This window comes from Notamacropus eugenii, chromosome 5, assembly GCF_028372415.1.
Source record: "Notamacropus eugenii isolate mMacEug1 chromosome 5, mMacEug1.pri_v2, whole genome shotgun sequence".
Lineage (NCBI taxonomy): Eukaryota > Metazoa > Chordata > Mammalia > Diprotodontia > Macropodidae > Notamacropus > Notamacropus eugenii.
Genome location: NC_092876.1, coordinates 61,998,941 through 62,025,673, shown reverse-complemented (window position 1 = coordinate 62,025,673; position 26,733 = coordinate 61,998,941). Strand labels below are relative to the sequence as shown.

Genomic DNA, 26,733 nt, shown 5'->3' with positions numbered 1-26,733 from the left:
AAAAGGGCACAAAAGACCTGTAGGAGCCAGATGTAGAGAGCTAAGCCAAGGTGGTCTTCCTTGGGCCTCCTATCTCTGGAGCCTTCCGGAAGCCACAGGGGACTTTTCGGATGTTCCCTGCCTCATCCGAAAAGTTCCCTGCCTCACAGTGCTGCCTTTCTTTTGCATTACCCTAAACTGTAGATCCAATCCTTTGCTGTTGCTAGTGTGTCTCCCCCTCCTCCTTTCTCCCTCTTTTCTCTTCCCTTTTGATCTCCCTGGGAATGGGAAAGAAGCAGAGAGGAACGGTTAAGGTGAAATGTGCCTGACCCCAGTGGAGAAAAAGGCTGAGGCCCTTGACTTTGCAGGAATAGGGCTCTAGTTAGAAAGGACAGGAAGATGAATTCGATGCGGGGAGGGGCTGTGGTATTCCAAGGTGCTCCCTCCCTCTGGGCTTCCATGGGTGTCTGATAGAACTTCACTAGAGACAGAGGCTCATACTCATTGAAATTATCCATGTCTTGGTGCTTCTTTGGTGGGTTTTTGTGGGGTTTTTGGAGGGAGGGCACAGAAGTTCGAAGGAATTGGAGTCAGGTTTGCACTTGGACCTAGGTTCGAAACCCAGCTCTGACCCTGACTCTGTCACCAATGTGACAACCGACAAATAACTTAATTTTTCTAAGCCTTACTTCTGCAGTCTGTAAATGGAGGAGCAATCATTCTTGCACCGCTACTATAAGAATCATCCATGGGAAAGTCGTTCCGTTCCTGAACTCTTTAGTTAGGGGTGATCCCAGAGCACAAGTCCTTTCCCGCTTATTGCCCAGCTCCATGGGAGATGCCCTAGCCCAGTAGATTAGGCTGCTGATCACCTTGTTAGACAGATGTGTGAGTCATTATAACTAAGGGAGACATGTGGATGAACTGTCCCAGGAGAGGGCACAGTCATGGCTAAGGAGCTAAGCTGGCTTCCCTAGGGACTGAACCTGTGGCCTTTGGCACTGGGCTGAGACTCCACTCCCTTGACATCCCTGTGGCAGCTTTGTGGCCTCCAGCCATACCAAGGGTGTGGTGGAGTTCAGAGCAGAGGAAAGTGTAGATATTTGCCAAAGGAAGTCAGTGGAGGAGACTTGAAGAAGGAAAATGAGGTGCAAGATGGCAGGAAAACACCATCCAGGAATTATCTAATGAGTGACAGGATTTAGATTTGGAAGGGGCTTTGTTCACTCAGGCAAGGTTTTCTTGGCAGAGATACTAGAGTGATTTGCCATTTCCCTATGCAGGTTATTTTACACATGAGGAAACTGAGGCTAACAGGGTTAAGTAACTTTCCCAGGGTCACATAGCTAGTAAGTCTTAGTCTGGGTTTGAATTCAGATCTTCCTAACTCCAGGCCCAATGCTCTATCAACCAAGCCACCAAGCTCAACTCTGATTACGATGACAAACGGGAACCTCTTCCCCATCATGATAATAACTTGCATTTTTGTAAAATGCTAAGCTCTTTTAACCCAACATCCCTGTGGGGAAGGTAGTATAAGTATTGGTATAACCATTTCACAGGTGGGGAAATAGACTCCGAGAGTCTATTGATTTGCCCAAGATTATTATAACTGGTGAGTGTTGGATCTGGGGGTCTCCTGACTCCACATTTGGTGTTCTTTGTATATATCTGATGGGATATTTGGTGTCCTTTATGCTACAGAGACAGTCCGTCAGTGTGTGTGTGTGTGTGTGTGTGTGTGTGTGTGTGTGTGTGTGTGTGTGTGTGTGTGTGTGTGTGTGTGTGTGTGTGTGTGTAAGGGGAGTATGTCAGTTTAGAAGGGAACTCTCCAGGGTCTGTTTTCCTGGCACAGACCCCACAGGAAGTCCACTACTCAGCCCCTACAATTGAAACACACACAGGGATAGCAGCAATAACAGGAAAACATTGGAGGAATGGTGCTGAACAATAGTCCAGGCATGTGGTCTGTTTGTACTGGTAGAAGAAAGCCAGGTGTCTGTCTAATCTGAGTTCTGGAAAACCATGTAATCACAACAACCTCATAACCATATTACTATATTCAGGGATCTCTGGTGTCCCCAGAAATTGAAAGACCACTAAGAAAAAGCACCAAACATGGGTGCTGGGATGTCTTCCACCAGTTGAGCCAGAGAACCAACTCTATCCTCCTAAAAAAAAAAAAACAAACAATTAAAAACAATAAAATATAATTACAACAAACTATACGTTTCCCATTGTTTCCAAGCCCTATCCCCAGTATGACTCTTATATGGCCTGTAATGATGCTCAGATGGGCTTTTGCCTGTCTCACCACAAGCCATCCAAGGAAAAGGCAGACATCAGATGTAGAATTTATAGTCAGTTCCCTTCAATCTCTTTTCTTTTTTTTGTCAGTTGATCAGACTGCTGACTTCCCTGAAATGGGACCATGATCAAGGAACCAGGACTGTTGGACTATGGGGACAAGGCAGTAGCATAAGATGGGGTACTGGTCCGTACACCATGGCTTTATAGCTGGAAGAGACCTGAAGGCCCCCCTAGGTCCACCCCATCATTTCTTTCTTTTCTTTTTTGGGGGAAACAGTTGGGGTTAAGTGACTTACTCAGGATCACACAGCTAGTATACATCTGAGGTCATATTTGAACTCAGGTCCTCCTGACTCTAAAACCGGTGCTCCATCCTTTGTACTACCTAGTTGTTCCTTACCCCATCATTTTATAAATGAGGAGCCTGAGGCTCAGAACGGTTAAGTGACTTGCTCTGGTCACACACGTAGTAAGTGACAGAAGTAACATTCAAACTTGGGTCTTTGGACTCCAAATCCAGGATGCTTTGCACTGCCCCACACTTCAAGACAGGGGGAGAGTAGGCTTCCAGGCCAGTGTTCCCTAAACTGGTCTTAAAGAAGCCTATTCATTGAATGGGTGTATTTCATTCAAAGTGAGAATGCTATAAGACCTCAGACTGAAAGGGCTAGGGTCTCACCTTGTATCCTGGGCCATCTCTGGTCATCCTGATGAATATCAGGCCATTGGACCCAGATGGCTCAGGAGGAGAAAGTGAGGCTGGTGACCTTGCACAGCCCTCCCTCACTCAAAGTCAACTGCAAGTCATGTCATCATCTTGATGTCATGGTCCTCTTCAAGAACAAAGGACAAACACAACAACCTTTATATTGCAGCATAAAATCTGATCTTCCCAAGGGCTAGTGCCCCTCCTTCCTTACCACCTTGTGTTTAACCACTCTGTTTATACATGTATGCATTTATTAGCTTTAAGTTGTGTATTTTATGTATTTGTATGTATCCCTATTTTAACATAATTGTTAAATTAAGTAAATAATTTAATAATTTTATGTATTTCTATTTGTGCTGTATTTTTATATTTTTATACTTGTTCATTTATATTGTTATTATATATAATTATTTATGTATATTTTTATTATTAATAATAATAAATGGATTTTCCCATTTGTATCTACTCTCCTATTAGAATTTAAGCTTGATTAGAGATTGTTTCATCTTTCCTTTCCATATCCCCAATGCCTAGCACATAGTAGGTGTTTAAAAAATACTTGTTGATTGATTGTTTTCAGTTCTGTATCTGAACACCTTGATAAGAGTGAAAGCAACAGAACCAGGCAGGCTGCTTTGAGGAGACTGGTCACCTGGACATCCTTGTCTTATGTCCCTGGGAAAATTCTCATGCATCAGACTGTGTTGCTAAGAGCCTGAGTCCTGTGTGTATAGTACAACAGAAGGCTGGTCAGTAAATATTCTGTGTCACAAGTTAGAGTATATGTAAATCTTCAACGATACTTTTTGAGTCCTTCCTTATTGTCGTGGGTAGGTCTTTGTCAGTGGGGCCTCCAATGACAAGTTTCAGAGACATTCCCCTTGATCCTGACTGGGCCCTAAACTCATCCCCTTGACTCTTTGATCATTCAACTTCCCAGCATATACTATGATGAAAAATTGTATATATATGGTAATTCTGTACAATTTTTTTTACATATATATATATTATTATATTCAGGACATCCCAAAAGGCCCCACCGAAATTTTTGAGGGGCATCCTGTATCGATTTCTTCCTTTCAGAGAGATTTCATTTTACAAATGAAATCATTATTCAGAATGGAAAATACAAGAATTTATCTGAGATCAACTGTGACTTCCTGTTGTAAAGGTGAAATCAAGGCCTTGGCAGCAGCAGGATATGAGAACTAAGGTTTTCCAGACTTCAAGTCTGGCCCTCCATCCACAGTCACCTCATGGTTTACCACTCAATCCTTCTTCCCCTAAAACATGTGGATTGAGAATCCAGTCTGGCTAGGACCCAACATAATTCTAATTGGGATGTCAACAGGTTTTAGATATGTTAATGTTACTCTGAGATCGAACTAAAGACTAGGGTAGAGATAACTTCCTGAGGGTTGGGTTCGGAGATTTAAAATTGGATTGAGAAAGGGATGAAGGTGAAACAAGTGAGTGAGAAGAGACAGGATGATGCAGATGAGAATTTTAAAAATAACTTTTTATTCTTTTGTTTTACAAATAGTTTGTACGTATTAAGAATCGTTGGTGTTCCTGGTGTTGCTGTCCATTAGCCTCGTTGTGTTCGATTCTCCCTGACCCCATTTGGGGTTTTCTTGGCAGAGATACTAGAGTGGTTTGTCATTTCCCTCTCCAGTCCATTCTACAGATGAGGAAACTGAGGCTAACAGGGTGAAGTGACTTGCCCAGGTTAACCCAGCTAGTAAGTTTCTGAGACCAGATTGAACTCAAGGAGATGAATCTCCCTAACTCCAGGCCCTGTGCTCTATCCATGGCAACATTTAGCTGCCTCAAGCATCTGTTAAGGACCTACTATGTGCCAAGCATCATGATAGGTACTTTAAAAATTTTATTTCATTTGATCCTTACAACAACCCCAGAAGGTAAGTGCTATTATTATCCCCATTTTACAGTTGAGGAAAATGAGGCAGGTAAAGAAAAAATAAATAAACTGAGGCCCTAAGGAGGAGAAGAGGAATTGCCCTAGATTGCAAAGGAAATTGGTTTCAGAACTAGAGACTATCCCTCAGGCCTTATATGGGGACTATAAAATTGGAAGTTGGTGGCAACGTCCCAAACTGTGCACAGGCTGAATGTTGGAGTCAATCCCAGGCCAGCCTTCATTGGGCAGGAGCAGCGATAGGCAAGTTACGTGTTGTGCTCTGGCTGGTACAACCATGTTTGGTGTACTGCCTGACATGGGGCCTCATCTCTCCCATCAAGGCAGGAACTTCTCAGGAACAACTGGACAATGAGGGGAACTCCAAGGCTTGTGAAGTGGGACATTCCAAAAAACTTGCTCCACCGCCTTCAAGGTCAATTACAGCATCTTGGATCTTGACCCAGTCACCAGTTCTGTTTTTCCCTTTTGGGACTTGCTGACAACAATGAGGCCAATTCACTAAAAAAAAAAAGTTTACACAAATTCTTTCAGCTCTTTAGTAGGACTTGGCTCATCATCTCTCGTTTTAAAGACATATCCAAAGTCATAGAGCCAACATCCCATCCTACGTCTCCTAACTCGTGGCTTAATATTCTTCTAGAATCCTGTTGTCTATCTCCCTTTCTCCTATTATTACCCAGGAATTCTGCCCTCCCTACATATACGCCCTTAGATCCATGACCATTCATGGGCCTCAGGCTAGCTTTAGCGCTCAGTCAGTATTTCTTTAAAAGAAAGAAAATATTTAAACATTTGCTTTAAAAAAATGACAATTAAGAAAAAAAATCAAAAAGAAGGGTATTGGATTTGATGATTAGGAAATTACAAATAATTCTTTAGGATGAATTTTTTAAATTTAAAAATTCTTAATAATAAACATACCAGTAAAATGAAATCTTTCTGAAGGGAAGAAAACATATAGGTAGAAACAAAAAGTCCACGTAGGTAGATGCTGAAAAATCATTGAGCAAAATGTGTATCTGTTTACATCAAGGAACTGTAATCTTTACTGGGAGGTCAGATGGTTAGATAGTTGAAGAGGGGAGTCTGGGGACTGAAGTGATAGTTAGGATCTTATCTAGCCCAGGTCCAGGGGAGTATATCTAAAACCTGTCATTGGGGTCCTAGGACCCTGACAAAAATAAGAGTTAGCATTTACCAGGGGCACTGACAAATATAACCTCATTTGATCCTCACAACAACTCTTAGAGGTAGGTGCTATTATTAGCTCCATTTTACAGATGCGGAAACTGAGGCAGACCGCCATCAAGTGATTTGCCCAAGGTCACACATCTAGTAAGCATCTGAGGCCAAATCTGAACTCAGGTCTTTTCGACTCTATTTACTTTGTCACCTACAAAGGTACACCCCAATGGTATAAAAAAAGGGTTTGACCAGTAATGTCAAAAACATTCACTGGAGCTATTTCTACTGTATCATGTTAGAATCACTAATGGAGGAATTCTAGGGGCACTCTGGAAAGAGGTAGGCATGGAATATTTGGGGGAGGTCCTTCCTGGGAGCCTCCAAAACTCTGTAAAAGCCCCATAAAGAGCACCCCAGCAGCCAATCGAAAAGGATGACCAACTCTCCCAGGTCTCATTTCAGCTTCCTGTTATCTCTTACCCTGCTTGGATATCTTCTTTCTCTTCTCTCCTCTTCCCCTCTTCCTCCCTCCCAGTGGTCCAGGAAGCTGGGAGCTTGTTATCTCCATAGCTCTAGAGAGCATTAGGTCAATATTTCTGGGTTATCTGTATCAACTTGAGTCTACTTGTATCTGTGTCTCTTCCCCAGCCCTGGGGCTGAATATCCTGCTCACGATGGAGAACCTACTCTTTTTTTCTGTCTGTTGAGCTTTAGTTTCCTCATTTATAAAATGAGGGTGTTGAACTGAAAGATCTCTAAAGGTTCTTTCCATGGCTACATCTATTAGATTCTGTTTTTTGAGTCTGGGCCCACAGATGGCAGTCTCCCTGAAGACAGGGGCTGTGGCATTGGCATCTCCCTCAGCCCGGTGACTCTCCAAGCAAGGACAGAGCTGTTGTCCCTCACCCCTATGCCCAGAATGGGTGTAGGCAGGGCTTATCTTCCTTCTCAGGCTTGGGGCTCCTAATGGGCAGGGTCTGGCCTCTTCCTCTGATTGGAGGTTCCCCAAAGGCAAGAATTGTGTCTTCTCCAGATGACTGGGAACTTTAAGAGTAGGAATCTGGACTTTTCCTCTGACTTTTCCCACAGGGTCCAGCCAAGGACCCCACTGAAATGATGCTTTTTAAATATCAATATCTGAGGGACTTGAGTGGCCATATGAACATAACTGATAAGAGCAGAGGGCTGGCTTGGGCAGGGTGCAGAAACTGGTCTATTGCGCTGTCATTCAGAGTGAGGTAGGTTATTCTTTCCTGGCAGGCACTGAGATGTCCAAGCTTTCTCCCTGACCCTGACTTTGCCCTAAATGTCCCTTCTCACTGGCCCTGGGGTGGGAAGTGAGAACCCTTCCAATTGCTATGGAATCTGGTCCTTTAAGGCTACCCTGGAGCTAGGGTGGAGATAGGGGGAGTCTTCGGTGTCAACTGTAAAAGCTGAAATGTCCCCTCAAGGGCAAGGAGGTAGAGTGGAATATATAGTAGGAGTATTGACTTGGGAGTCAGGGAACATAGCTTCCAATCTTAGCTTTAATTCTTATTATCTGTGTGGTTTGGGGTATGTTACTTAATTTTGGTTGGCCTCAACTTTCTTACCTGCGAAATGGGAAATGAATTTGATTGCTTCAGAAGTCTATCAAAGAATTTAGTTTGAGGTTGGGGGAGGGGGGATGTGGGGCACTGGTTACTACTTTGAGAATGAGGTGAACCAAAATCAAGGAAAGTCATTGGTGGCCACAACGTGTCTCATGTGGGCCTTCTTAGGAGGCTGGGAGATAGGAGAGGAGGCATCCCAGTCCTGGACTCATTGGGCTCACAGGCTTGGAATGCCTTAGACCATGTCACACCCAGATGGGCACTTCCCCTGGGTCACTGCCCGCCCGTCTGGCTGGAGAGCCAGCCTGGAGCCTAAGGAAACCTAGCAACTCTCTGTTGAAACAATGGAAAACTTCATTTTTCTCTCCCTCCACCCCACCATTTCATTACTCAAAAGGTTTCTCTCAAGGTTTAAAAAAAAAAAAAAAGCAAACCCCCACCCAAAAAAATGTTTTCTTTCTGCCACTGAGCCTGGTGCCCTGGAAAATTTCAGGCGGAAAGGGGAATTTCAGAGTGAGTCCAAACTGGAAAGAAGAGCTGTGCCTGTTTGAAGTCATACATCTAAGAATTTCTTGGGAAATTCACAGGAACTGTGGACCAATTGTGTTCTGTCTCTGTGTGTGATTTGTATGATTGGTGTGTGTGTCTGGGATCATAGAATTAGAACCAACAGGCCCGGAGATCACATAGTCCAATCTCACTTTATGGAAAAGGAAGAGGTTGAAGTAATGGGAGGGTCAGGGAAGGCTTCCTGGAGGAGGCGACATTTTGCATTCAACTTTAGGGAGAATTCAACAGGGCTCTGATTTGTGTGAATGACTGGGTGAGCTGAGGAGCTCTTTCTTCTTTCTCTCTGTGAGGTCACCAGGAAAGGGATAGGAACTCCTGCCTTAGACAGTTTTGCACCTCAATATGAGTCCTTAGGACCATAGATTTAGACCTGGAAAGGGCCTCAGAGGCCATCTGGTTTAAACTCTTCATTTTACAGAAGAGGAAACTGAGGCATAAAGAGTTTAAGAGAATTTAGGTTGTCCAGATAGTAAGCTATACTAACAGGCAGGATCTGAATCCAGGTCCTGTGACTCCAAAGCCCAAGCGTTCTTTGGAGAGGATCAGGAGTCCCAACGTGTAGACTAGCCTTGATTCGTGTTTCTAAGTTACTGTGTGAGGTGCCAATTTGTTCAAGGGTTCAGGAAGTATTTTCGCCAGCGGGATGGGGGGACGAGGATCTTGGAGCATTTCAAGTCCAATCCCTCGTTTTTCGTAGAGGGAGCTAAGGCCCCGAGAAGTTACGCGACTTGTCCAAGGTCTCACAGCAAGAACCCCATCGAAAGCGCTTTCCTCCAGCCCTCGCTGCGGGCTGGGTCTGGTTTTCACCCTCTCCCTGCACCCCGCTCTGCTCCTCGCCTTCGGGGCAGGTTTGCGCGAGCCGATCCGGGACCACGGCCCTCCCCTCCACAGTTAGCTCCGTCAGTCCTCCCGGGCCTCTCCAGGTCTCCCCGCGCCCCCGCACCCCGCCCCTGGTCCCATCCCGGACTCCAGGCCGGGTTTGGCGGGGAGCCGGCCCTGGGCCGCTGCCCCGCTGGGGAGGCGGGGGGGGATCGGGGGCCCAGACAAAGGGCCAAGGTGGCTGCGCGGCCCGGGCTCCAGCCTCCTGGGCCGGGCCGGAGGCGGGGCCGGGCCGGAGGCGGGGCCGGCCCTGGGAGGCGGGGGCTGGGAGTGGGGGGCAGAGAGCCGGGGCGCCGCGCCGAGCCCTAGCCCAGCCGAGCCGAGCGAGCGGGCCGCAGACATGGGGCCGCGGGCGGTGCGGACGGGGCGGCTGCTGCCGCCGCTGCTGCTGCTGCTGGGTCCTCTCCTCAGCGTGAGTCCGCCCCTGCCATCCCTCCCCACCCTCCATTCCTTTCTCCTGTCCTCACCCCTCGGCTTCTCCGGCCACTTTGGTAACTTTGCGTGCCCGGAGGGCAAGTTGGCTCCGCGGCCAGCGGGCTGGGGCTGCCCGGGGGACTGGGAGGGACGGGCTGGGGATCGGGGATGGGGGCTCAAGTCGGCCGGTCGGCCGCGCGCCTGCCTCGGCACCTTTGCCCTGCGCCTTCCCCCCGGGGCATATGTCCTCGAGGGCCCCGCGATGCCCCTGGACCTCCTGGGCCACAGAGGGCTGGGTTCGGAGAGGGCACGGGGGCTGAGGAGAGAGGGAGAGGCCGGAGCCCGAGTCCTCCAAGAACTCGAGAAACTTTGAGCGCCCAGAGAAAAGTTGGCTTTTCGGTAGATCAACCCCATAGGCTGGGGTCCCTCGGGCACAGGGCAAGGCTGGGTGCACCACCACCCCCTCTGGCCCCAGGAAACCAGACCCTAAAGGGGAAGGGCTGTCCAGTGGAGAAGTCCAGTTAGGAAATGAGAGGCCCAAGCTCCCCAGTCCATGCCGCCCTTGGAGACAGTAGGAATCTGGCTACCCTTGGGTGACCTGCCTGTGCCACGCACGGGGCCAGCCTCAGGGGAGTGGAGAGGGGAGAGAATCGAGAGAGAATGGGCGGGGTCAGTCCCCACGCGGGGAGAGTGGGCGGGATCGTCACCTGTAGTGGGGAGAGTAGTTGGGGTCAGCGTCCCGGGTGGGAGGCCGGACCCTCTATGGGACCTCGTGTATGACGTGGAGGGGCTAAGCATTTGCCTCCGACGAAGAGAATAGACAGGTGGGGGCATTTATGGGGGAGTGCAAGGAGAAGATCTCTCCCCCTGGGCCCATCACTTCACCTCTGCCTCAGTTTACTCAATGATTTCCAAGGTATTGGGAAAATGGCTGGGGACCACCCATATTCTCCTAGCTTCTTTTGCTCTATAGACTGAGCCAGGATGACCCTAGGGATTCTTTTTTCGGGGAATGAGGTCTGTGGGAGCCTTAAGGCTACATATTTGGAAACAAGACTAGCTCAAACTGGCTTTTGTGGCCCTTTCCTCAGTGGTATACACTGAAGGTGTTGGATTAGATCCCTGTGGTCCTTTCCCTCATGTGGTCCCTTTACATTCTATGATGCCTCTGTTAAAGAGGCCTGGGACAGGGTGTGGGGTGGGGACTTGCCCACAGTAAGCTCTTCCATTCCTGGCTCCTGACTTTGGTGAGCCAGGGCCCTAGGGAGGGCCCTGGGCAGGCACTCTGCTGTGAAGGGCCCCAGAGAACAGCTGCTTTTCCATTAATAAGTATATATTTGACTCATCCAATCTGACCATGCCCTTAAGGACCTTACACCTCAGAACAAGAAACTAACTAACCCTGGACAAGATCATTCACTAGGGGACTGATCCCAGGTAGTTAGACTTGAAACTACACTTAACGACCTCAAACTGCCTCAGCCTCTTATTTTACCGATGGGCAAATTCAGGCCCAGAAAGGTTGAAGTCAGAGAGGGAAATCACTGTCATGGGACTTGAAAGAGATAGGAAAAAAAAAAATCTCCTGAAATCTCAACAGATAGCTAAATAACTTTAACGTATGTTTGTGTCCTGCTTGGACGTTGCCTAGGAAATTTCCTCAAAACATTCCTTTAAGGTAGATCGTCTGCGCATTCATAAGATTATAGCCCTAGTGCTGGAAGGTACCTTAGATACTTTTTAAGCCCATCCTCCCTCATTTTACAGATGTGAAAACCAAGATGTGGCTTGCCCAGGTTCACACAGCTGGGATCTGAGGCAGGAGGCAATCTATCTTCCTGGCTCGGGTGCTCTAACCATTACGCCTTGCTGCCTTGTGCCTATCTTGGTGATACTAATTGTACTGGATTTGGAGGAGGAGACCCTAAAGCCACTTTAGCTCTCTAGGGCTCACGCCTCCTCATCTGTAAAATGAACCAAAATGATGGGGCAGCCTCAGACCAGTGGTATCAAAATCAAATAGAGATCCCTGCAGGCTGCAGACTGACTCAGAAAGCCACAGTTTCACTTTATCTGTTTCGTGGTTTTATTTATTTTGTCAAACATATCCCAGTTCCATTTTAATGCACTCGTTCTGACACCTCTGGACCAGAAGAGGTAGCAGGTTCAGGCTGGACATCCCTCCCCTTGGACCAACTCCACTGAAATTTCTTCCTCTGATTCCTCAACCCAGTGAGGAGGTGAACCTGTGTTCTAGAAGGTTCTACAGGCTCTAAGGAGAGCATAAGTTCTGCCAGGGTTGATGATCATGGAAAGGCCCAGACTGGTAGTGTGGCTGTCAGTGGAGGACCAGCCTAGCTGAGTGTGTATGGAGAGGTCCCTCATCATGTTGGCGCCTGCCTTGATGGATAGATTTTTTTAGTTACAGTTTCTCTTAACCAAGTGCTTAGTATAGAAAAGCCTGTAGTCTGGGTGGGCCCATTTCAGAACCTTGGTGGAAGATCATAGAATTTAAAGCCAAAGGAACCTTAGAGATCCATCTACTCTAATCTCTTTCATTTTACAGATGAGGAAACTGAGGCTTACCTAGAATGAGGGAATAACTTGCCCAAGGTCACACAGATAGTAAGTGGCAAAATTAGGCTTCAAGCACAGACCCTCTGACTGCAAAATCTGCTGCTTTTAATAGACCTAGACTCTTAAATTTTTCCTCCTCTGCCAGGATAGTGCCCTGAGGAGCTGCTGGCACATTCCCCAGCTCCAGAGCCCTAACTCCAGCTACTGATTCTCTGGACACAGGAGCCCTTGGTCCCATTGATAGGAAAAAAGAAGGGAGTGTCTCTAATCCCAAAGCCTGGAAAGTAGTTGGTGGTGAGAGGCCTAGAGAACTGGAAAGAACTCCCCGGGAAGAGGGGAGGCTGGGGCGGGGTCAGTGGGCAGGGAGTTGGTGGCCCGAGGTTGGGTGGGTGGAATCTGGGGAGATGGGCCAGGCCTGTTACACTGAGCCATGCATCCCGCCTTTATACTCTCTCATCCAGCTCTGGAGCTCTCCTGGCCACAAGCAAGATTTTTCTAACCCAGCAAATGTTTACCTAGTGACTGACTCTATCTCCTAGTGACTTCATCCCCTTCCCACCATTGGTAGTCTCACCTCAGCTGGGCCTTAGTCACTCTGTAACTACCCCTTCTCCCAGCAGCCTCGTGGCAGACCCCTTATCCTGCTAGATCTCACTAGACTGGCCATGTCCGCCCTCCCCCCAACCTGGCTCCCTGGGGTGTAGACCTCCCCCCCACCCAGGCTGGAGAGCTTGGTTTGAACCAGACCTACTCTTACTAGTTGGATGACTCATGTCACTTCTCTGAGACTGTAAAATGGGAATGTAAAAATGCTTAGACTGCCTTCTTCAGTAATCCAACCTCTGCCATTGATATGGGAATTACTATTTTGTGGAGGAAATTGTTTCTTTGGCTGACTCCCTAAACCCCCTGTGCCTTTCATGCCCTGTGGACTCCCTCTTCCCTGACACACCCACACTTAGTCCTTCTGGCTCCCCTCCAGCACCTTATTGGAGTGTTTAAAAATAACTAGATGAGGGGTGGGGGTGGGGAAGAGTGAAATGTGTAGAAGTGAAAGTGATGTAAAAACAAAAGACCAATAAATTTACCCCCAAAAAATTAGATTTTGAGTCAGAGAACCAGGGTTTGAGTCCCAATAATTATTGCTTCTTATTCCTTGTTTAGTCTTGGCCAAAGCACTGCACCTCAGTTTCCTTATCTGCAAAATGGGGCATTTGGACTCCACAGCTTCTGAAGTCCTGTCTGGCTTGAGATCTATGGTCCTAAGTTGCTTCCAGTTTTGACATTGTATAGTCTAAGGCTCCTCCCACCTTTAAAGTCCTGTGTTCAAGTTAATTCCTCGACCACCACTCTGTGTTCTAATGGCTCTCCCAGCCTCCCGACGTCCTCTGTTCTATGATAAATCAGGTTCTTCATCTAGCTGGAAGTCACAGCAGTACTAAGCTTCTGAAGTCTCTCTAGCCTGTACTAAATCTACTTAGTTTCCTTCCCTTTAGCCCTCCCTTCTTCCACCTATAAGCCTTCAATTTGTTGAGGAACACAAGCCCAAAGTTGTATCTGGAGCGTGTTTGTGTGTGTGTGTGTGTGTGTGTGTGTGTGTGTGTGTGTGTGTCCACATGGGGATTCCAGGTGGTAATGTCAAAGCCGGGTGATTTAGCAGGAGGCCCTCCCCCCAGTTTTGGCACTGGAGGAGGACCTCCATTAAATCACAACTATGTCACTTGCTCTCCTATAAAATGAGCAGGTTGGATTAAATGAACCCCAAATGTTTCTTCCAGCTTTCAGCCAGACTCACATCCCACCTGGAGCCTATGGGTCACATCCTCTCTGCTCCAGTCATATCCTCTTCACTCCTTCTGATGACTTTTTACGACCACCATCCCCCCAACTCGACTGGGGTCTTATTTCCTCCCAGGAAGGAAAAGGGAGTGGGTGGGCTCCTTACTGTAGCAGACTCTGTTCCTGAGAGGCCTGTGCAGTTTTCCAGAGTGGAGGAGGGGAGGTTCTCAGCCTCAGATCCTTCCTCTCTAAGGACTAGGTACGTAGGAGGGGTTCATTGGTTTTAAGGTCTGAACACCTGAGTGTGAGTCCTGACTCTAGCATTTCTAGTGTCATAGGGTTTATGACTGAAAGGTCATAAAAAAGGTCAACCCCTTCATTTGACCAAGGGGGAAACCAAAGCCCATTAAGGAGGAATAATTGGTCATAGCTAGGGAAAAAAGAGATTTCACCTTTCTGAGCCTCAGTGCCCACTTTTGTAAAGTGGGTATGATGTTGCTTGCAGTGCCTATCTCCCAGGGTTATTTTGAGCCTGGAGTGAGAGAAGGTCTTTGTGTCTTTGTGTACTCTGGCTTTTATTGTTGCTTTGTGCATATCTGCTCCCTCACTCTGGTCCTTACCATTTCCCACATCCTTCCTTTTTCCTTCCCCTCCCTTTTGTACTTGTCCTCTTTGTGGGCTCATCACCCATACGAGTCTTGCACTTAAGATGTGCTTTAAGGTTTAGAGAAAAGATTAGAATTTGTTGTTTTCCAGCCCCCTGATTCAGCTCAGTTCGGGAAAGTTATTGAATGCCCACTGTAGACCAGGCCCCAGCATCAGAAACAGAACAGATTTGCTCAGTGAACATTTGTGAAAGGGCCACTGAGCACATTTGGGTGACGCCAGCAGGCCATGATCCGTAAGAGTGGCTAAGATAGAAGGGTTATGGGTGCTGAGAATGGGGAGGGAGATCCTGGTGGGCTTCCTGGAGGTGGCCAGAGAGGAGTGACGTCCGGAGAATTCTGTGTGACTCACTAGGCTTTCCTTCCTGGCGAGGGGGGAGCTTTCCTGAGTTTGTAGGTTTCTGGGCAAGGTCTTGACCCTTCATTTCTTGTGGCCAGCCTAAACGGGAGAGTGGGAGTGAGGAGATGTGATTATAACATTTCCAAACATGAGGAGGGAAGTAACTGAGATAGCCCACTTCCTGCTTTGGGGCCTCCTGTCTCCTGAATTTCTGGGAAGAGATTGGGCCTCAGACCTCCTTCTCTCCCTGATATGGTTACTTGTTAAACACTCCCGTCTTCCACTTCTAGGAGAGGCAGGTTGGTGAAAAGAGCCCTAAGTTTGGAGTTAGGTCCAGGACTGAATTCTAACTCTGTCTCTGTTACCTTGGATGAATAATGAAACTCATTTTCTTCCTTTGTAAAATGAGATTTAATAGAATCTTAAAATTTGAGACTTGGAAGGGACTTCATTGTCCTTCTAGGTCAACCCACATCTGGGTCCTCTGAACCAATGGAGCCGCCATATTATTTCTTGTTCTTTTTGATATGGCCAGTGTATTTACTGGGTACTACACCAGTGGCATGGACTTTATTGGTTTCATAGTAAGAGAACAGGAATGGGAATCAGGGGAACTGGATCTCAGCTCCATCTTTAAATATTAAATGTCTTGGCTGAGTCAACCTTTTGGATCTCAATTTTCTCTTCTATAAAATGGAGCAAAGCATAGCACTTCCAGATTTACACAGTGATTAGGGAAGCATAATACAGTTGAAAGAGCATTGTCTCTGCAGTCAAAGAATCTGGGTTCAAATCTTACCTCAGGAATTTATTAAAATTATCTAAGTCACTTAAACTCTCTGGGCCTCAGTTTCTTCCTCTGTAAAATAAGGGGGTTGGAGTACTTGGACTCTGAGGGTCCTTTGAGCTTTAGATCCAGGCTCTTTCACAAAAGTCCTGTGCAACAGGTAATGGAAGTATTATTCCCATTTTAAAGATGAGTATGGGACTTAGATATGTTGATATGGAGAATTCCCAGATGAAGGAACCCCATCTATTAATGCAGGTCATGGCCATATAGAGTTGCCCAGATCCCTTAGAGGTTCAGTAACTTGGCCTGGGTCACCTAGGCTGCCTGTCTTAAAGGCAGGAGTTGAACATGTCTTCCTGACTATGAGACCAGTTCTATCCACCAAACTACCCTTCCACTCGACCCCATTTCATAGAGAATACCAGGGGAATCCAACCCAGTTCTCCCAAGTCTAGAGCTCTTTCTCTAGGGTCCTTAATCATCCTTATGCTATCTCCCTCCCAGGGTTTTTAGAAGATGAGGCTTCTGTAAACTGGAAGGTCTACCAAAGTCCTGGGCCTCTAGTGTACTACTTGGGCAGAACAGAAGGAGTCATAGAACCCCTGACTCTAAAGCAGGCAGAGACAGGACCCCTCTTCCTGCTGTCCTGATGGCCCACTCCCCTGGGAAAGGGCTGGTTGTATATATCAGGGGAGCTGCCTGTCCTCTGCCCGCCTCTGGTCTGGGCTTGTTCTCTCACTGAGCCTGGGCAAGTTGGGATCTGAGTTCCCTGTGCTAGGATGGCCCCCGAAGGGGTGGAGAGTTTAGAAGGAGGGCATAAGAGGCTGGGTTCAGTTTAGGGAAGCTGGAAAGGGGCAGTGTGTGGGGCCGGAGGAAGAGTGCCCTGAATTGGAAATCACACAATTGACTTTTCATTCTAGCCTTTCCAGCTGTTGGGTGTGATTTGAGAAGATCACGCATCTGAGTCTTAGTTTCTTCTTCTGGAAAATGAAAGGCTTAGCCTAGGTGGTTATAGGAGCATGCATTTAAGGTTGGAGCTCCTTAAGTCCAACCCCCCAAACTGAGGATAGAGAGGTTGAGTTGCCCCAGCTCACTCAGAGAGTAACTGTAGGAGGCTGGAGTTGAACCTGAATCATAGCTAGAAGGGACCTTAGAAGTCATTGAGGTCACATCTTCCTCACCTCCCCCCCCCCCCCCATTCAGTTCAGATGAGGAAACTGAGGCCCAGAGAGTTCAGGTAACTTGGTCACATAATCTTAATAAATGCCCATGGTAGGATCTGAATCCAGGTCATCTGACTTCAAAGCCCATGTGCTGACCACTGTGCCTCCCTTTTGGTTTCCTCCCAGCTCTGACATTCTGGCTTCTAAGATCCCACCTAGCTCTAAATCCTCTGATTTTAAAGATCGTCTTAGTCCGACCCCCTCAGTTTATAGAAGAGGAATGAAGGTTGAAGTGATTTCTCTAAGGTAACACAGCCAGATGGAAAGATAGTGAGTCTCCTGAGTCCCAGGTCAGTGGTGTTTTCACTGTTTGTCGTTGCTTGAGGGTGAGCCCCCATCAGTGGGATGACAGGGGGTGAGATTGGGAAAAGACTTCCAAGTCCATTAGCCTGGACCTTCTGAAGGATCTCTTCCAAACCCAGGTCTTGGAGCTGCTCCTAGGGACTGATGGAAAGGATCCAATAAGATGGGGATTGGTGTGGAGAGAGGTATCCAGAGTCCAACCCCATAACATCCATTCATTCATTTGCTCATTCATTCCATCAGTAAATATTTATTAAGCACCAACTTTGCTCCAGGCACTGTGGTAGACTGTCTAGCCCAACCCATATCTAAAAAGGAAGCCTGTTTCTTCTAGCTCTGACTCCTCCAAATGGAGCTGCCATATTTTCCCTCTTCTTTTTGAATGTGGCCCAGTGTAGTGTTCTGGGTACTAAGGCAGGGAACTGGACTCTGCTGGTTTCGTGGTAAAAGAACAGAGAATGGGAAAAAAACAGAACAAATTCCTGTCCTCGAGGAGCTTATCTTCTCCCTGGGAGAAATTATATGAACACAGACAAGTAAATGCAAACATCTTTCCCAGGGCAACACATCAGCAGCTAGGAAGAAGGGCCTCCTGTAGGAACTAGGGAATCTTGGACAAAGGCGAGGAGGGAGAGAGGGCACACCAGGCATGGGGCACAGCCTATGTAAAGACACATTGGCAGGAAATAATGTCACATACAGCAAATAGACCTGTTTGGTCAGATGTGGAGAGTAACATGGAAAGGTAGTCTGGAGCCAGACTGGGAAGGGCTTTCACAGGCAAACAGGAAAGTTTATTATTTCATTTTAAAGGCAGTGAGGCTTCTCTGAACAGAGGGGTGACATGGTCAGGCCTGTACTTTGGGAGTATCTTTTGGGCAGCTAAGGAGAGACAGATTGGACGTGAGGGATGCTAGATGTAGGAAGATCAGTTGAGAAGTCCTTGATTTCAGGGACAAGGGCCTAAACTTTGGGTGATGGACTCTTGAGTAGAGAGAAGGGGATGTATCCTAGAAATCTGGTGAAGGTCGAATGTAAGAGTTGAGGTTGTGGACTTGGGTGACCAGAAGGATTGTAGTGAGGTGGAAGAGAAGGATTTTGGGGGAAAGATTGTAAGTTCTGTTTTGGACATAGTAGGTACTTACTTAGTTCTGGTTAATTTCATGAAAAGGAATTGTCTAATAACAGTGTCTTCCATATCCCTAGCACCGAGGCCCATTTTACAGATGAGGAAACTGAGATTTAACTGGTACAGAACCAAGGCAAGCCATGACTTCCTTAGTCCTTCAGAAGAATAAGCTTCCCAAATGTCATTTCACATGACCTCCTTGCATTTCATTTAGACTCTGTATTTTTTTTTAATATTTCCTTGTTTCTAGTAGATTTGATATTAACAGATATGAACATTTACTTATACAAGGAACAGAAAGGGAGGGCTGTATTTGACACCATGAATCTCTGTTATGTGTCCAGTTTGGGGTGTTTTGGTTGTTGTTTTTTTTTTTAGCATATATTAAATTTAACACAGATTTAACACTACCCTATTTGTCTGTGTCCTTTTCTGAACTTAGTTTTCCCCTTTTCTGTGTATATTTTTCAATGTTTCTTTGACTCCCTTTTTTTTTAAACTATGCACAAGATTCCCCCATTTGGTGCCGGGCTACAAAGATGAAAAATTGTCCCTGCTCTCAAAGTGTGATGCAGGATAGGACGCATCCACAGAAAGGGATGATGCAAAAGAGAATGTGATGGGAAGGACCAACGTTTGCTAAGAAAATGTGGAGGGAGAGAGAGAACTCTTTCAACTGAGAAAATCAGGAGAGGCTTCATGGAGGAGAACCACTAGAGCCTGACCTTGAAGGAGGAGTGAAAGATGACATCAGGTGAAGAGGAAGGTGTGTTTGGGCCTTGAATGAGCTCAGCCTGTGCAAATGCTTAGAGATGGTAGAGGGCAGGATGATGCTGAGAAATGGTCAGTAGTCCAGTTTGGCTGGAACAAGACTATGTGAAGGAAGAGTGGTGAGATAAGGCTAGGGAGGAAGGTAGGAGCCCTATTAGGTGGGGCTTTTGTTGCTGAGCTGTTTATATTTTTATTCCAGGAGTGGTAGGGAGTCCTGGAAGGTTGGGTTTTGTTTTTGGAGGCAGTCAGGCTTAAGTGACTTGCCCAGGGTCACACAGCTAGTAAGTATCTGAGGTTGAATTTGAACTCAGATCTTCCTGACTGCAGGGCTGGTGCTTTAGCTACTGTGCCACCTAGCTGCCCCCCTGGCAAGTTTTTACAATAGGGTCTTCAATTGTCTCCGAGTCATGAGATCTGACTGTGGTTTCTGGATCCTACAGCCACTTGGATTTTAGACTGAAAGAAACAAAGCACTGGGAGAATGGAAGGAATTTCTAGAGCCAGAATTCTCTCTTCCCAGCCCAGCTCTAAGCTGTGAAATCTGCTGGGCAAGGAGTCAAATAAGAACTCCTATTTCAAGGACCCTTTAAAACTTGACAAAGGATATTCCTCCCACCCCCCTCAGGAAGGAGGTAGTTCAAGTACAGCTGTCTCCATTTTTCAGATGTGCAAACTGAGGTTCAGAAAAGTGAATTTCCTTGCCCCAGATCACTCTTGATTAAAGCATTAAAACTGGGACTGATGCCTGGGCTCTCCTGAACCCAGATGTAGTTGGCGTTTTTCCGCCTACTCTTCCTTGTTTCTTAGGCGAGCACTCAGGGCCATCCCTGACCTCACCTCTTCCTTCTTTCTCTCTCTTAGTGCCCTTGGGAGTAGGGTTATGGGGGAGAATGAGCTGGGTTGGCGGGTATAGTGGGTGGGAAGGGGTCAAAGCCATTTGCTGAGGGGCCGTCCCAGGAATGTGGTGGGCAATAGGCCAGCAAGCCCCAGGCCTGTGTCCCTTTGGCCCTTACTCCATCTCTCTTCACCCTTGTCCCCCACTCCCACCTCCCCCAAGGGTCACTCTCCTTGGAGCTGGGATCTTCTGGGGCCGGAGTGGAGCTGACAGAAACCCAGAAATATGTGTGGAACTCACAGGGCTGGTATTGGAGCTGCCAACTCAAGCCTTGTCAATAGCGGTCTTGAGAGGGGAGCAGGGAGCTGGGAGCCGCCCCTGGGCTGCTGGGGGCGGGATCCATAAAAACAGTTGGAACAAGGAGATTCTTTCAGCTCTGAGCATGCCGGGCCTTTTAAGTCCCCGGGCCCCCAGCATCTCCCTCCTGTTCCCTTACTCCTGGCTGCCTGTCCATTGGAGGGCCTCTTGAGAAGCCTGGGCATGGTGGCTACCTGTGGGCTGGAGATGGGGGAATGTGGGAGAGATGGGGCACTGGGTTCTGGTCTCAGTTGTGCCCCTTTTTCTTAGTCACCTCAAACTAGTCACTCTGACTCTGGGCCTGTTTTGTCTCCTCCATCAAACTAGAGGGTTAGACTAGGTAGTTTCATAGGCCAAGAGAGGACCCACTCTGACACTGGGTGTTCTACATTGCAAGGCACCTTCCATTCTGTGTTCTAAGGCAGAGCTGACTTAGAAAGTCACCCATTACTCGATTCAAGTTCTGTTGTATTTTGTTAAATATTTCCCAATTGCATTTTTACTTGGGCCACGTGGGAGTGCTGTGGACACTTTTTTTCCAAATCTCCTTCCTAACATTGTCTATTTGAAAGGCCCTTCTAGCTCTGACATTTTATGTTCAAAGATCTGTACCAATCCTGGTGATGTATGCCCTTAGACCTCTCACTGCTTTCTCATTCTGTGAGAACAGATTTTTAGCTCTTTGTGATGTCAGAGGAAACCCAGTGAGCTCACAGTAAGGGCGCCAGTATCGTGTCTCTCATTTCTCCTGACCTCTCATTCCAAGGCAAGCTGGAGCACAGGCTTAACTAAGGTAGGGTGTATTGGAGCTTTGTCTCAGGGCAACAAAATTTGACAGCTCTTCTCCACTAATATCCAGTAGTGAAACAAGTGAACTTAGGTAGCCACTGTTAATAACATCCATCTCTTAAACCACTTGAGTAATTAATTACCCCCTCCTGCTCAACTGGATCCATCTCAATTACTTTTTGTATCGATTGCAGTATTTGTAGTGTTACATTCAATAGTTTTTGCATTTATTTATGTTGGTATGAATTACAAAGTTGGCAGGAAGGCGTGGGTGCAATATGTACCAAGGGGGCTTGTTTCTGCTTTGGTTCACAGTCTTCTAGAAAGGAGTTGATCTAAGAGTGGATCCCCATTTCCTGGCTTGCCAAGGGACAATGTGCTCATGTGGGGGGTCTCAAACGGGTCCTTGTTTATGATGGACGCTGCCATAGACCCAAGGATCCAGAAGAGGCTTGTGCTTTAATGTGACCTGATAATAACAACATTAGCACGTCTATAGCATTATACACCCATAATCTGATTTGATTCTCATAACAACCCTGGGAGGTAGGTGCTGCTATTATCCTCATTTTACAGATGAGGAAACTGAGGCCAGGAGAGGCTAAGTCTCTGGTAAGTATCTGAGGTTGGATTTGAATTTAGGTCTTCCTGATTCCCAATCTAGCAGACACTATCAACTGGGTCACCTAGCTGTAGATGGAAAAAGCTACGGACTTAAAGTCAGCAGGCAGCTGGTACCTAGAGTCAAGAAGAGCTGAGTTCAAATCCAGCCTCATATGCTTGCCAGCTGTGTGACCCTGGGCAAGTCACTGAACCTCTTGGGGGCCTTAGCTACCTCATCTGTAAAATGCATTCAGTAATAGCACCTTCTGGTATTGTTGTGAAGATCCAGTCAGTTAACATATACAACGTGCTTTGCCAACCTTAAAGTGCCATATAAATGCTACGTTACTACAATTTTTAGGACATTGAGGATTGAGTCCTAAGAGGAATTACATTTGACCTTTGGAAACCTCAGTTTCCCTATCTGTAAAGTAGGACTATTGCTTGTACTACTTATTCACAAAGGATCATTGGGAGGAAAGTGCTTTTAAAACCAGATATTAATAGTCATAAAAGCTTTTTCAATTCAATTCAGCTAACATTTATTAAGCACCTAGTGTATTCCAGGCACTATGCTAAACCCAAATAAGAACAAGAAAAAGCGACCCTGTCCTCAAGGAGTTTACAAACTAATGGGGGAAAGATAACACAGGAAATGTCACCAGCTAGAATTCATACAGTACTTTAAGATTTGCAGAATGTTTTTACATGAAAGTTATCTTGTCTAAGGGGATGAGAACTCTTATGGAGACATAGGGGATTTTCATATAGTACAGGCTTTAGAATCAAAGGTTAGAACCACGGCTGTGCTCCTTACTAACTTTTGTGAATTCAGACCAGACACTTTAACCTTCTCTGGGCCTCAGTTTCCTCTTCTGTAAAAGGGATTTGGCCTTGAAGGTCCCTTCCAGCTCTCAATCAATAATCCCAAGATCCAAGGCTTCAGTTATTTTATGAAGGTCCCTTACTTGTCTTTTCTAGGAGTGCCAGGGGTGGTGAAACCCCACTCAAAGACCCCACCTTTAGAATCAGGATAATGCAGGTGCTTCTCCCAGGGGGAGGGCTTTCTGGGACATACTTGGACACCATTCAGACACAGTGATATTATTAGCTTTTGGCTCCCAGGGAGGCCAGATAGGTGGAGAAAAGTGGCTAGTGTCCTCTGGGCACAGAGAAAAACAGAAAGAGGCCTCCCCTCCCAGGGGAGTTTATAGAATAAGAAGTTAATTTAACTTATATAAACTCCAAATAGTTTATTTGCACATAGATAGTACCTTAGAGGTTATAAGTTTATAGCATTGCTATATAGGATTGAGAATCATATCACCTCTGATTGCCTCAGTTTCCTCAACTGTAGAATGGGAACAATAGTTGCACCTACCTTATAAGATTGTCCAGTGAGATAATATTTGTAAAGCACTTAGCACACTTCCTGGCACATAGTAGATGCTGTATTAAATGCTCATTCCCTTCCCTTCCTTGTCCCCTTTCCTCCCTCCCAGGGGACTTTATGGAATCATAAAATTTGGAGATTCGATGATCCTTAGAGGTCATAGGCTTGTAGTGTCATAGAATTCAGAGTTGGGGGGACCTATAGGAATCCTACCCCTTCATTTGAATGGTGGGGAAACTGATGCCCAGAGAAGAGATGCTATGTTATGAGTCACATAGCAAAACTGAAATGGGAACCAAAGTCTTTAGAACCTGCCTAGACCCTATAGATGTCCGGATGGGCCAAATGACCTCAGAACCTGTCTCCTCTTTCCCTGTTTCTCAGGAAATTCTAGGACAGTGGCTGGAACATGTCAGGTAATATTGATGCAGTCCAGAGATGTCTAAAGCAAATGGGGATGGGGGTGGTGTATTCATAAGGATCACTGCTGCTGCAGAGAAAACCACAGATTACTGTTATCTCTGTCCTATTATTTTTATTTGCTTCATGAAATATTTCGCAATTATATTTGACTCTGATTTAGGCTGAGTGTTTGCATTTCTGGTCGTAGGGGAAGGGACACAGATTTGGGGCAGGAGAGCTAGATTAGAGTTCCACCTTAGCTGGATTCAATTTGGGCCTTGATTTCCTCATCTGTAGAATGAAATCCTCTGAGCCTTAGTTTCCTCAGCTGTAACATGAGGATAGCGATAGTTGCAAATTCTTGCTGTCCAGTCAATTTAGTCCTGTCCGACTCTCCGTGACCCCATTTGGGGTTTTCTTGGCAAAGATGCTGTATGATTGGCTGTTTCCTTCTCCAGCTCTTTTTACAGATGAGGAAACTGAGGCAAACAGGGTTTAGCTAGTGAGTGTCTGAGGCTGAATTGGAACTCAGGTCCTCCTGACTCCAGGACTGGTGCTCCATCCTCTGAGCCATCTAGCTGCAATAGGCTAGGAGAATCAAGTGAAAGAAATGAATGCTTTGAGAACTAAAGGGCCGTGTGTGGTTGGGAGCTCAAATGTTCCCAGGCTCACACGCCCTTTCCTCAACATGACCCTGTAAGAGGTTCAGAGAATTAAAGGTGTTTGTCCATAGGCACTCAGCTAAGAAACATCAGAGCTGGGATTACAGCCCCCATGCTCTTGGCCTTACTGTTATCAGCATCATTAGGTTTGCTGAGACCTGACCTCGCCAGCTGTTAACCAGCTGGAGAACAGAGTGGCCCCTAATCTCTTCCTCCCTAGGGGTCTTGGAAGGGGAGGGAGGCTGCCCTAGGGTGTGGCTTGAGAATGGCCTGAGGCTTGGGCCTTCTCAGCTGTATGCAGCTGGGAAGTTTGGGACAAGTTCTTCAGATCCAGCCAAGAGCATCCCTTGGGTGAGAAGAGGATGTTCCCCTTTCCAGGAGGATCCCCAGCCCACCCTTTCTAGACTCCCCCAATGGTGGTGTTGGCCAGGCATGGTGTTAGCAGCAGAAGGGAGTCTGCCAGGGGGACCCGGGTTGGGGCCAGCCTCAGGGGCAGTACTTCATCTGTCTTGACACTCAGGAAGGCAGGGGGCCTGCCAGGGAGGTTCACAGACGAGTGGAGGCAAAGCCTGGCATCTAGCCCTGACTGTAGCTCTGGGACAGAAATGGGGATGGAGGCGGCAGGGGAACAGAGGGAGAGGAAGCCACTGTGTCTTCCTCTTATCAACTCTCCTGCCCTACCCCTGAGCAGAGGGCAAGGATTGGTTGGCCGCCCTCCTTCCTCTTCTCAGAAAACAACCCGGGTTTCCATACAGCTGTTGCAGCTGCAGCTTCTGGCCCCTTGCCCATCTGCCTACCCCCCTTCCAATTTAGAGCAGGGTGGGAGGGTGAAGGTAGCCTGGGACAGAGGTGCTGGGAAGAGACTCCATGGAACTCAGAAGGCCTGGGTTCCAGTCCAGGGTTTACAATTTACTAGCCGTGTAACTTCGGACAAGGCACTTTCCCTCCCCAGCCCTCAATTTCCCTACTTGTGAAATGGGTATAATAAAATCTGCATGTGCTAGCTCCTAGGAAGTTTGTGAATTCTAAAGCAGTAATGGGTGTAAAGGGTAAAGTGCTATCTACATGTCAGCTGGACCTCCACCAGCAGGCTCCCACCTCCCTTCCAGATTTCTTTCTGGTTATTTTTCCCTGCCTTGCTTTCTGCAGTCCAGCCACATCTTCCTTAACTGGTGTTCTCCATGCTGAATGGATCTCCCCTCTCCATACTTTGCAGAAGAGGCCCCCTGTGCCTGGGAAGCATCTCCATCTCTTGGGATCTTTAGATTTCTTCAAGGTTTAGAACTTCTAGCTCCTCCACGAAGGCTTCCTTGATTTCCCCTTCCTTTGGGACTCTCTTGCTCCTCAAACTAACCTGTCTATTTTTCTGTATGCAAGGTGGATCCTCCCAGGAGAAGGCAATTTCCTTAAGGCAGGAACTATATGTTTTTTATCTTTGCATCTTTATTTGGTTTCTCCACAAAGGTGCCTTACACACAGTAGATGCTTTATAGATATTTGTGGAATTGAATTGAATTCAATTCTGGGTCCTGGAAGTATTGAAAGAGGTGATGCAGTGAAAAGAACTCTGGATGTGGAATCAGAGGACCTGGTATAAGCTCCAGCTGTGGTGTATCACTCTGGATAAATCACTTTCCCTCTCTGGGCTGTGTGACTGGAGGAATCACTTTCCCTCTCTGGGCTGTGTGACTGGAGGAATCACTTTCCCTCTCTGGGCTGTGTGACTGGAGGAATCACTTTCCCTCTCTGGGCTGTGTGACTGGAGGAATCACTTTCCCTCTCTGGGCTGTGTGACTGGAGGAATCACTTTCCCTCTCTGGGCTGTGTGACTGGAGGAATCACTTTCCCTCTCTGGGCTGTGTGACTGGAGGAATCACTTTCCTTCTCTGGGCTGTGTGACTGGAAAAATAACTTTCCCTCTCTAAGCCTCCAGTACAGTTAGGGTATAGGACTGGATCAGTGTGCTTAAAGCACAGTATATATTCTTTGTTATTAGGGATTAGTATGTGGCAGGGAGAGTCAGGAAACTGTCACACGCACATTCTCAACACATTTATCTGGGCCGCATTTTAATTGGGACTCCATGCGGATGGCACATCTTTGGAGAACTACTGGACTATGATCACTGGTGTTTCTTCAGCTCCATAGCTAGGGAGTGATGGTACATGTTCCCCCTCTTTTGGTTCAGAGCTGGCAAGGAACATTCCATTCCACTCCATCATTTTATAGACTCAGAGAGGTCTCATAACTTCCCTGTGGTCACACAGCCCCTCCATGTGGAGCCTAACTTCAGAGGGGGGTCTCTCGAGTCCCCTCAGCCTGCAGATCCCCAACTAAGGCCAGGCTGGAGCTCACCCTCGGCTCCTCCATCCCTGGTCTCCCAGTGCAGGCTGGACAGAGAGCCAACGAGACTGTCTCCCAGGCACCACGGCCAGGCCCGCTGCCCAGGTCCTGCTGAGTCACTCTTCTCTTTCTCTGGTATCTCTATTTTTCAAATAGTTGGGAACTCGGCTCATATCCCCACTTAGCCGCTGA

The 26,733-nt window shown here is 47.1% G+C and overlaps 1 protein-coding gene and 1 long non-coding RNA gene across 8 annotated transcripts in view; one reads left to right on the top strand and one right to left on the bottom strand.

The window, feature by feature from the left end:
- Nucleotides 1–4,496: 4,496 nt before the first annotated feature.
- Nucleotides 4,497–6,774, bottom strand: LOC140508588 (uncharacterized). The gene is made up of 2 exons (XR_011968469.1): nucleotides 6,606–6,774; nucleotides 4,497–5,438 (listed from the first exon to the last, which is right to left on the bottom strand). It is a non-coding gene; the product is annotated as an uncharacterized lncRNA (long non-coding RNA).
- A 2,661-nt stretch (nucleotides 6,775–9,435) lies between these two features.
- The window catches only part of HSPG2 (heparan sulfate proteoglycan 2), a 162,217-nt gene continuing 144,919 nt past the window's right edge, over nucleotides 9,436–26,733 (top strand). For 4 of the 7 annotated variants that reach the window (XM_072609205.1, XM_072609204.1, XM_072609206.1 and 1 more), the window contains exon 1: nucleotides 9,445–9,578. In XM_072609205.1, the coding sequence (XP_072465306.1) occupies nucleotides 9,507–9,578 (72 nt within the window). In that variant the 5' untranslated portion in view covers nucleotides 9,445–9,506. Of the gene's footprint in view, nucleotides 9,579–26,733 lie in introns of all 7 variants that reach the window. The other 3 variants (XM_072609209.1, XM_072609208.1, XM_072609207.1) reach the window with 1 other exon arrangement.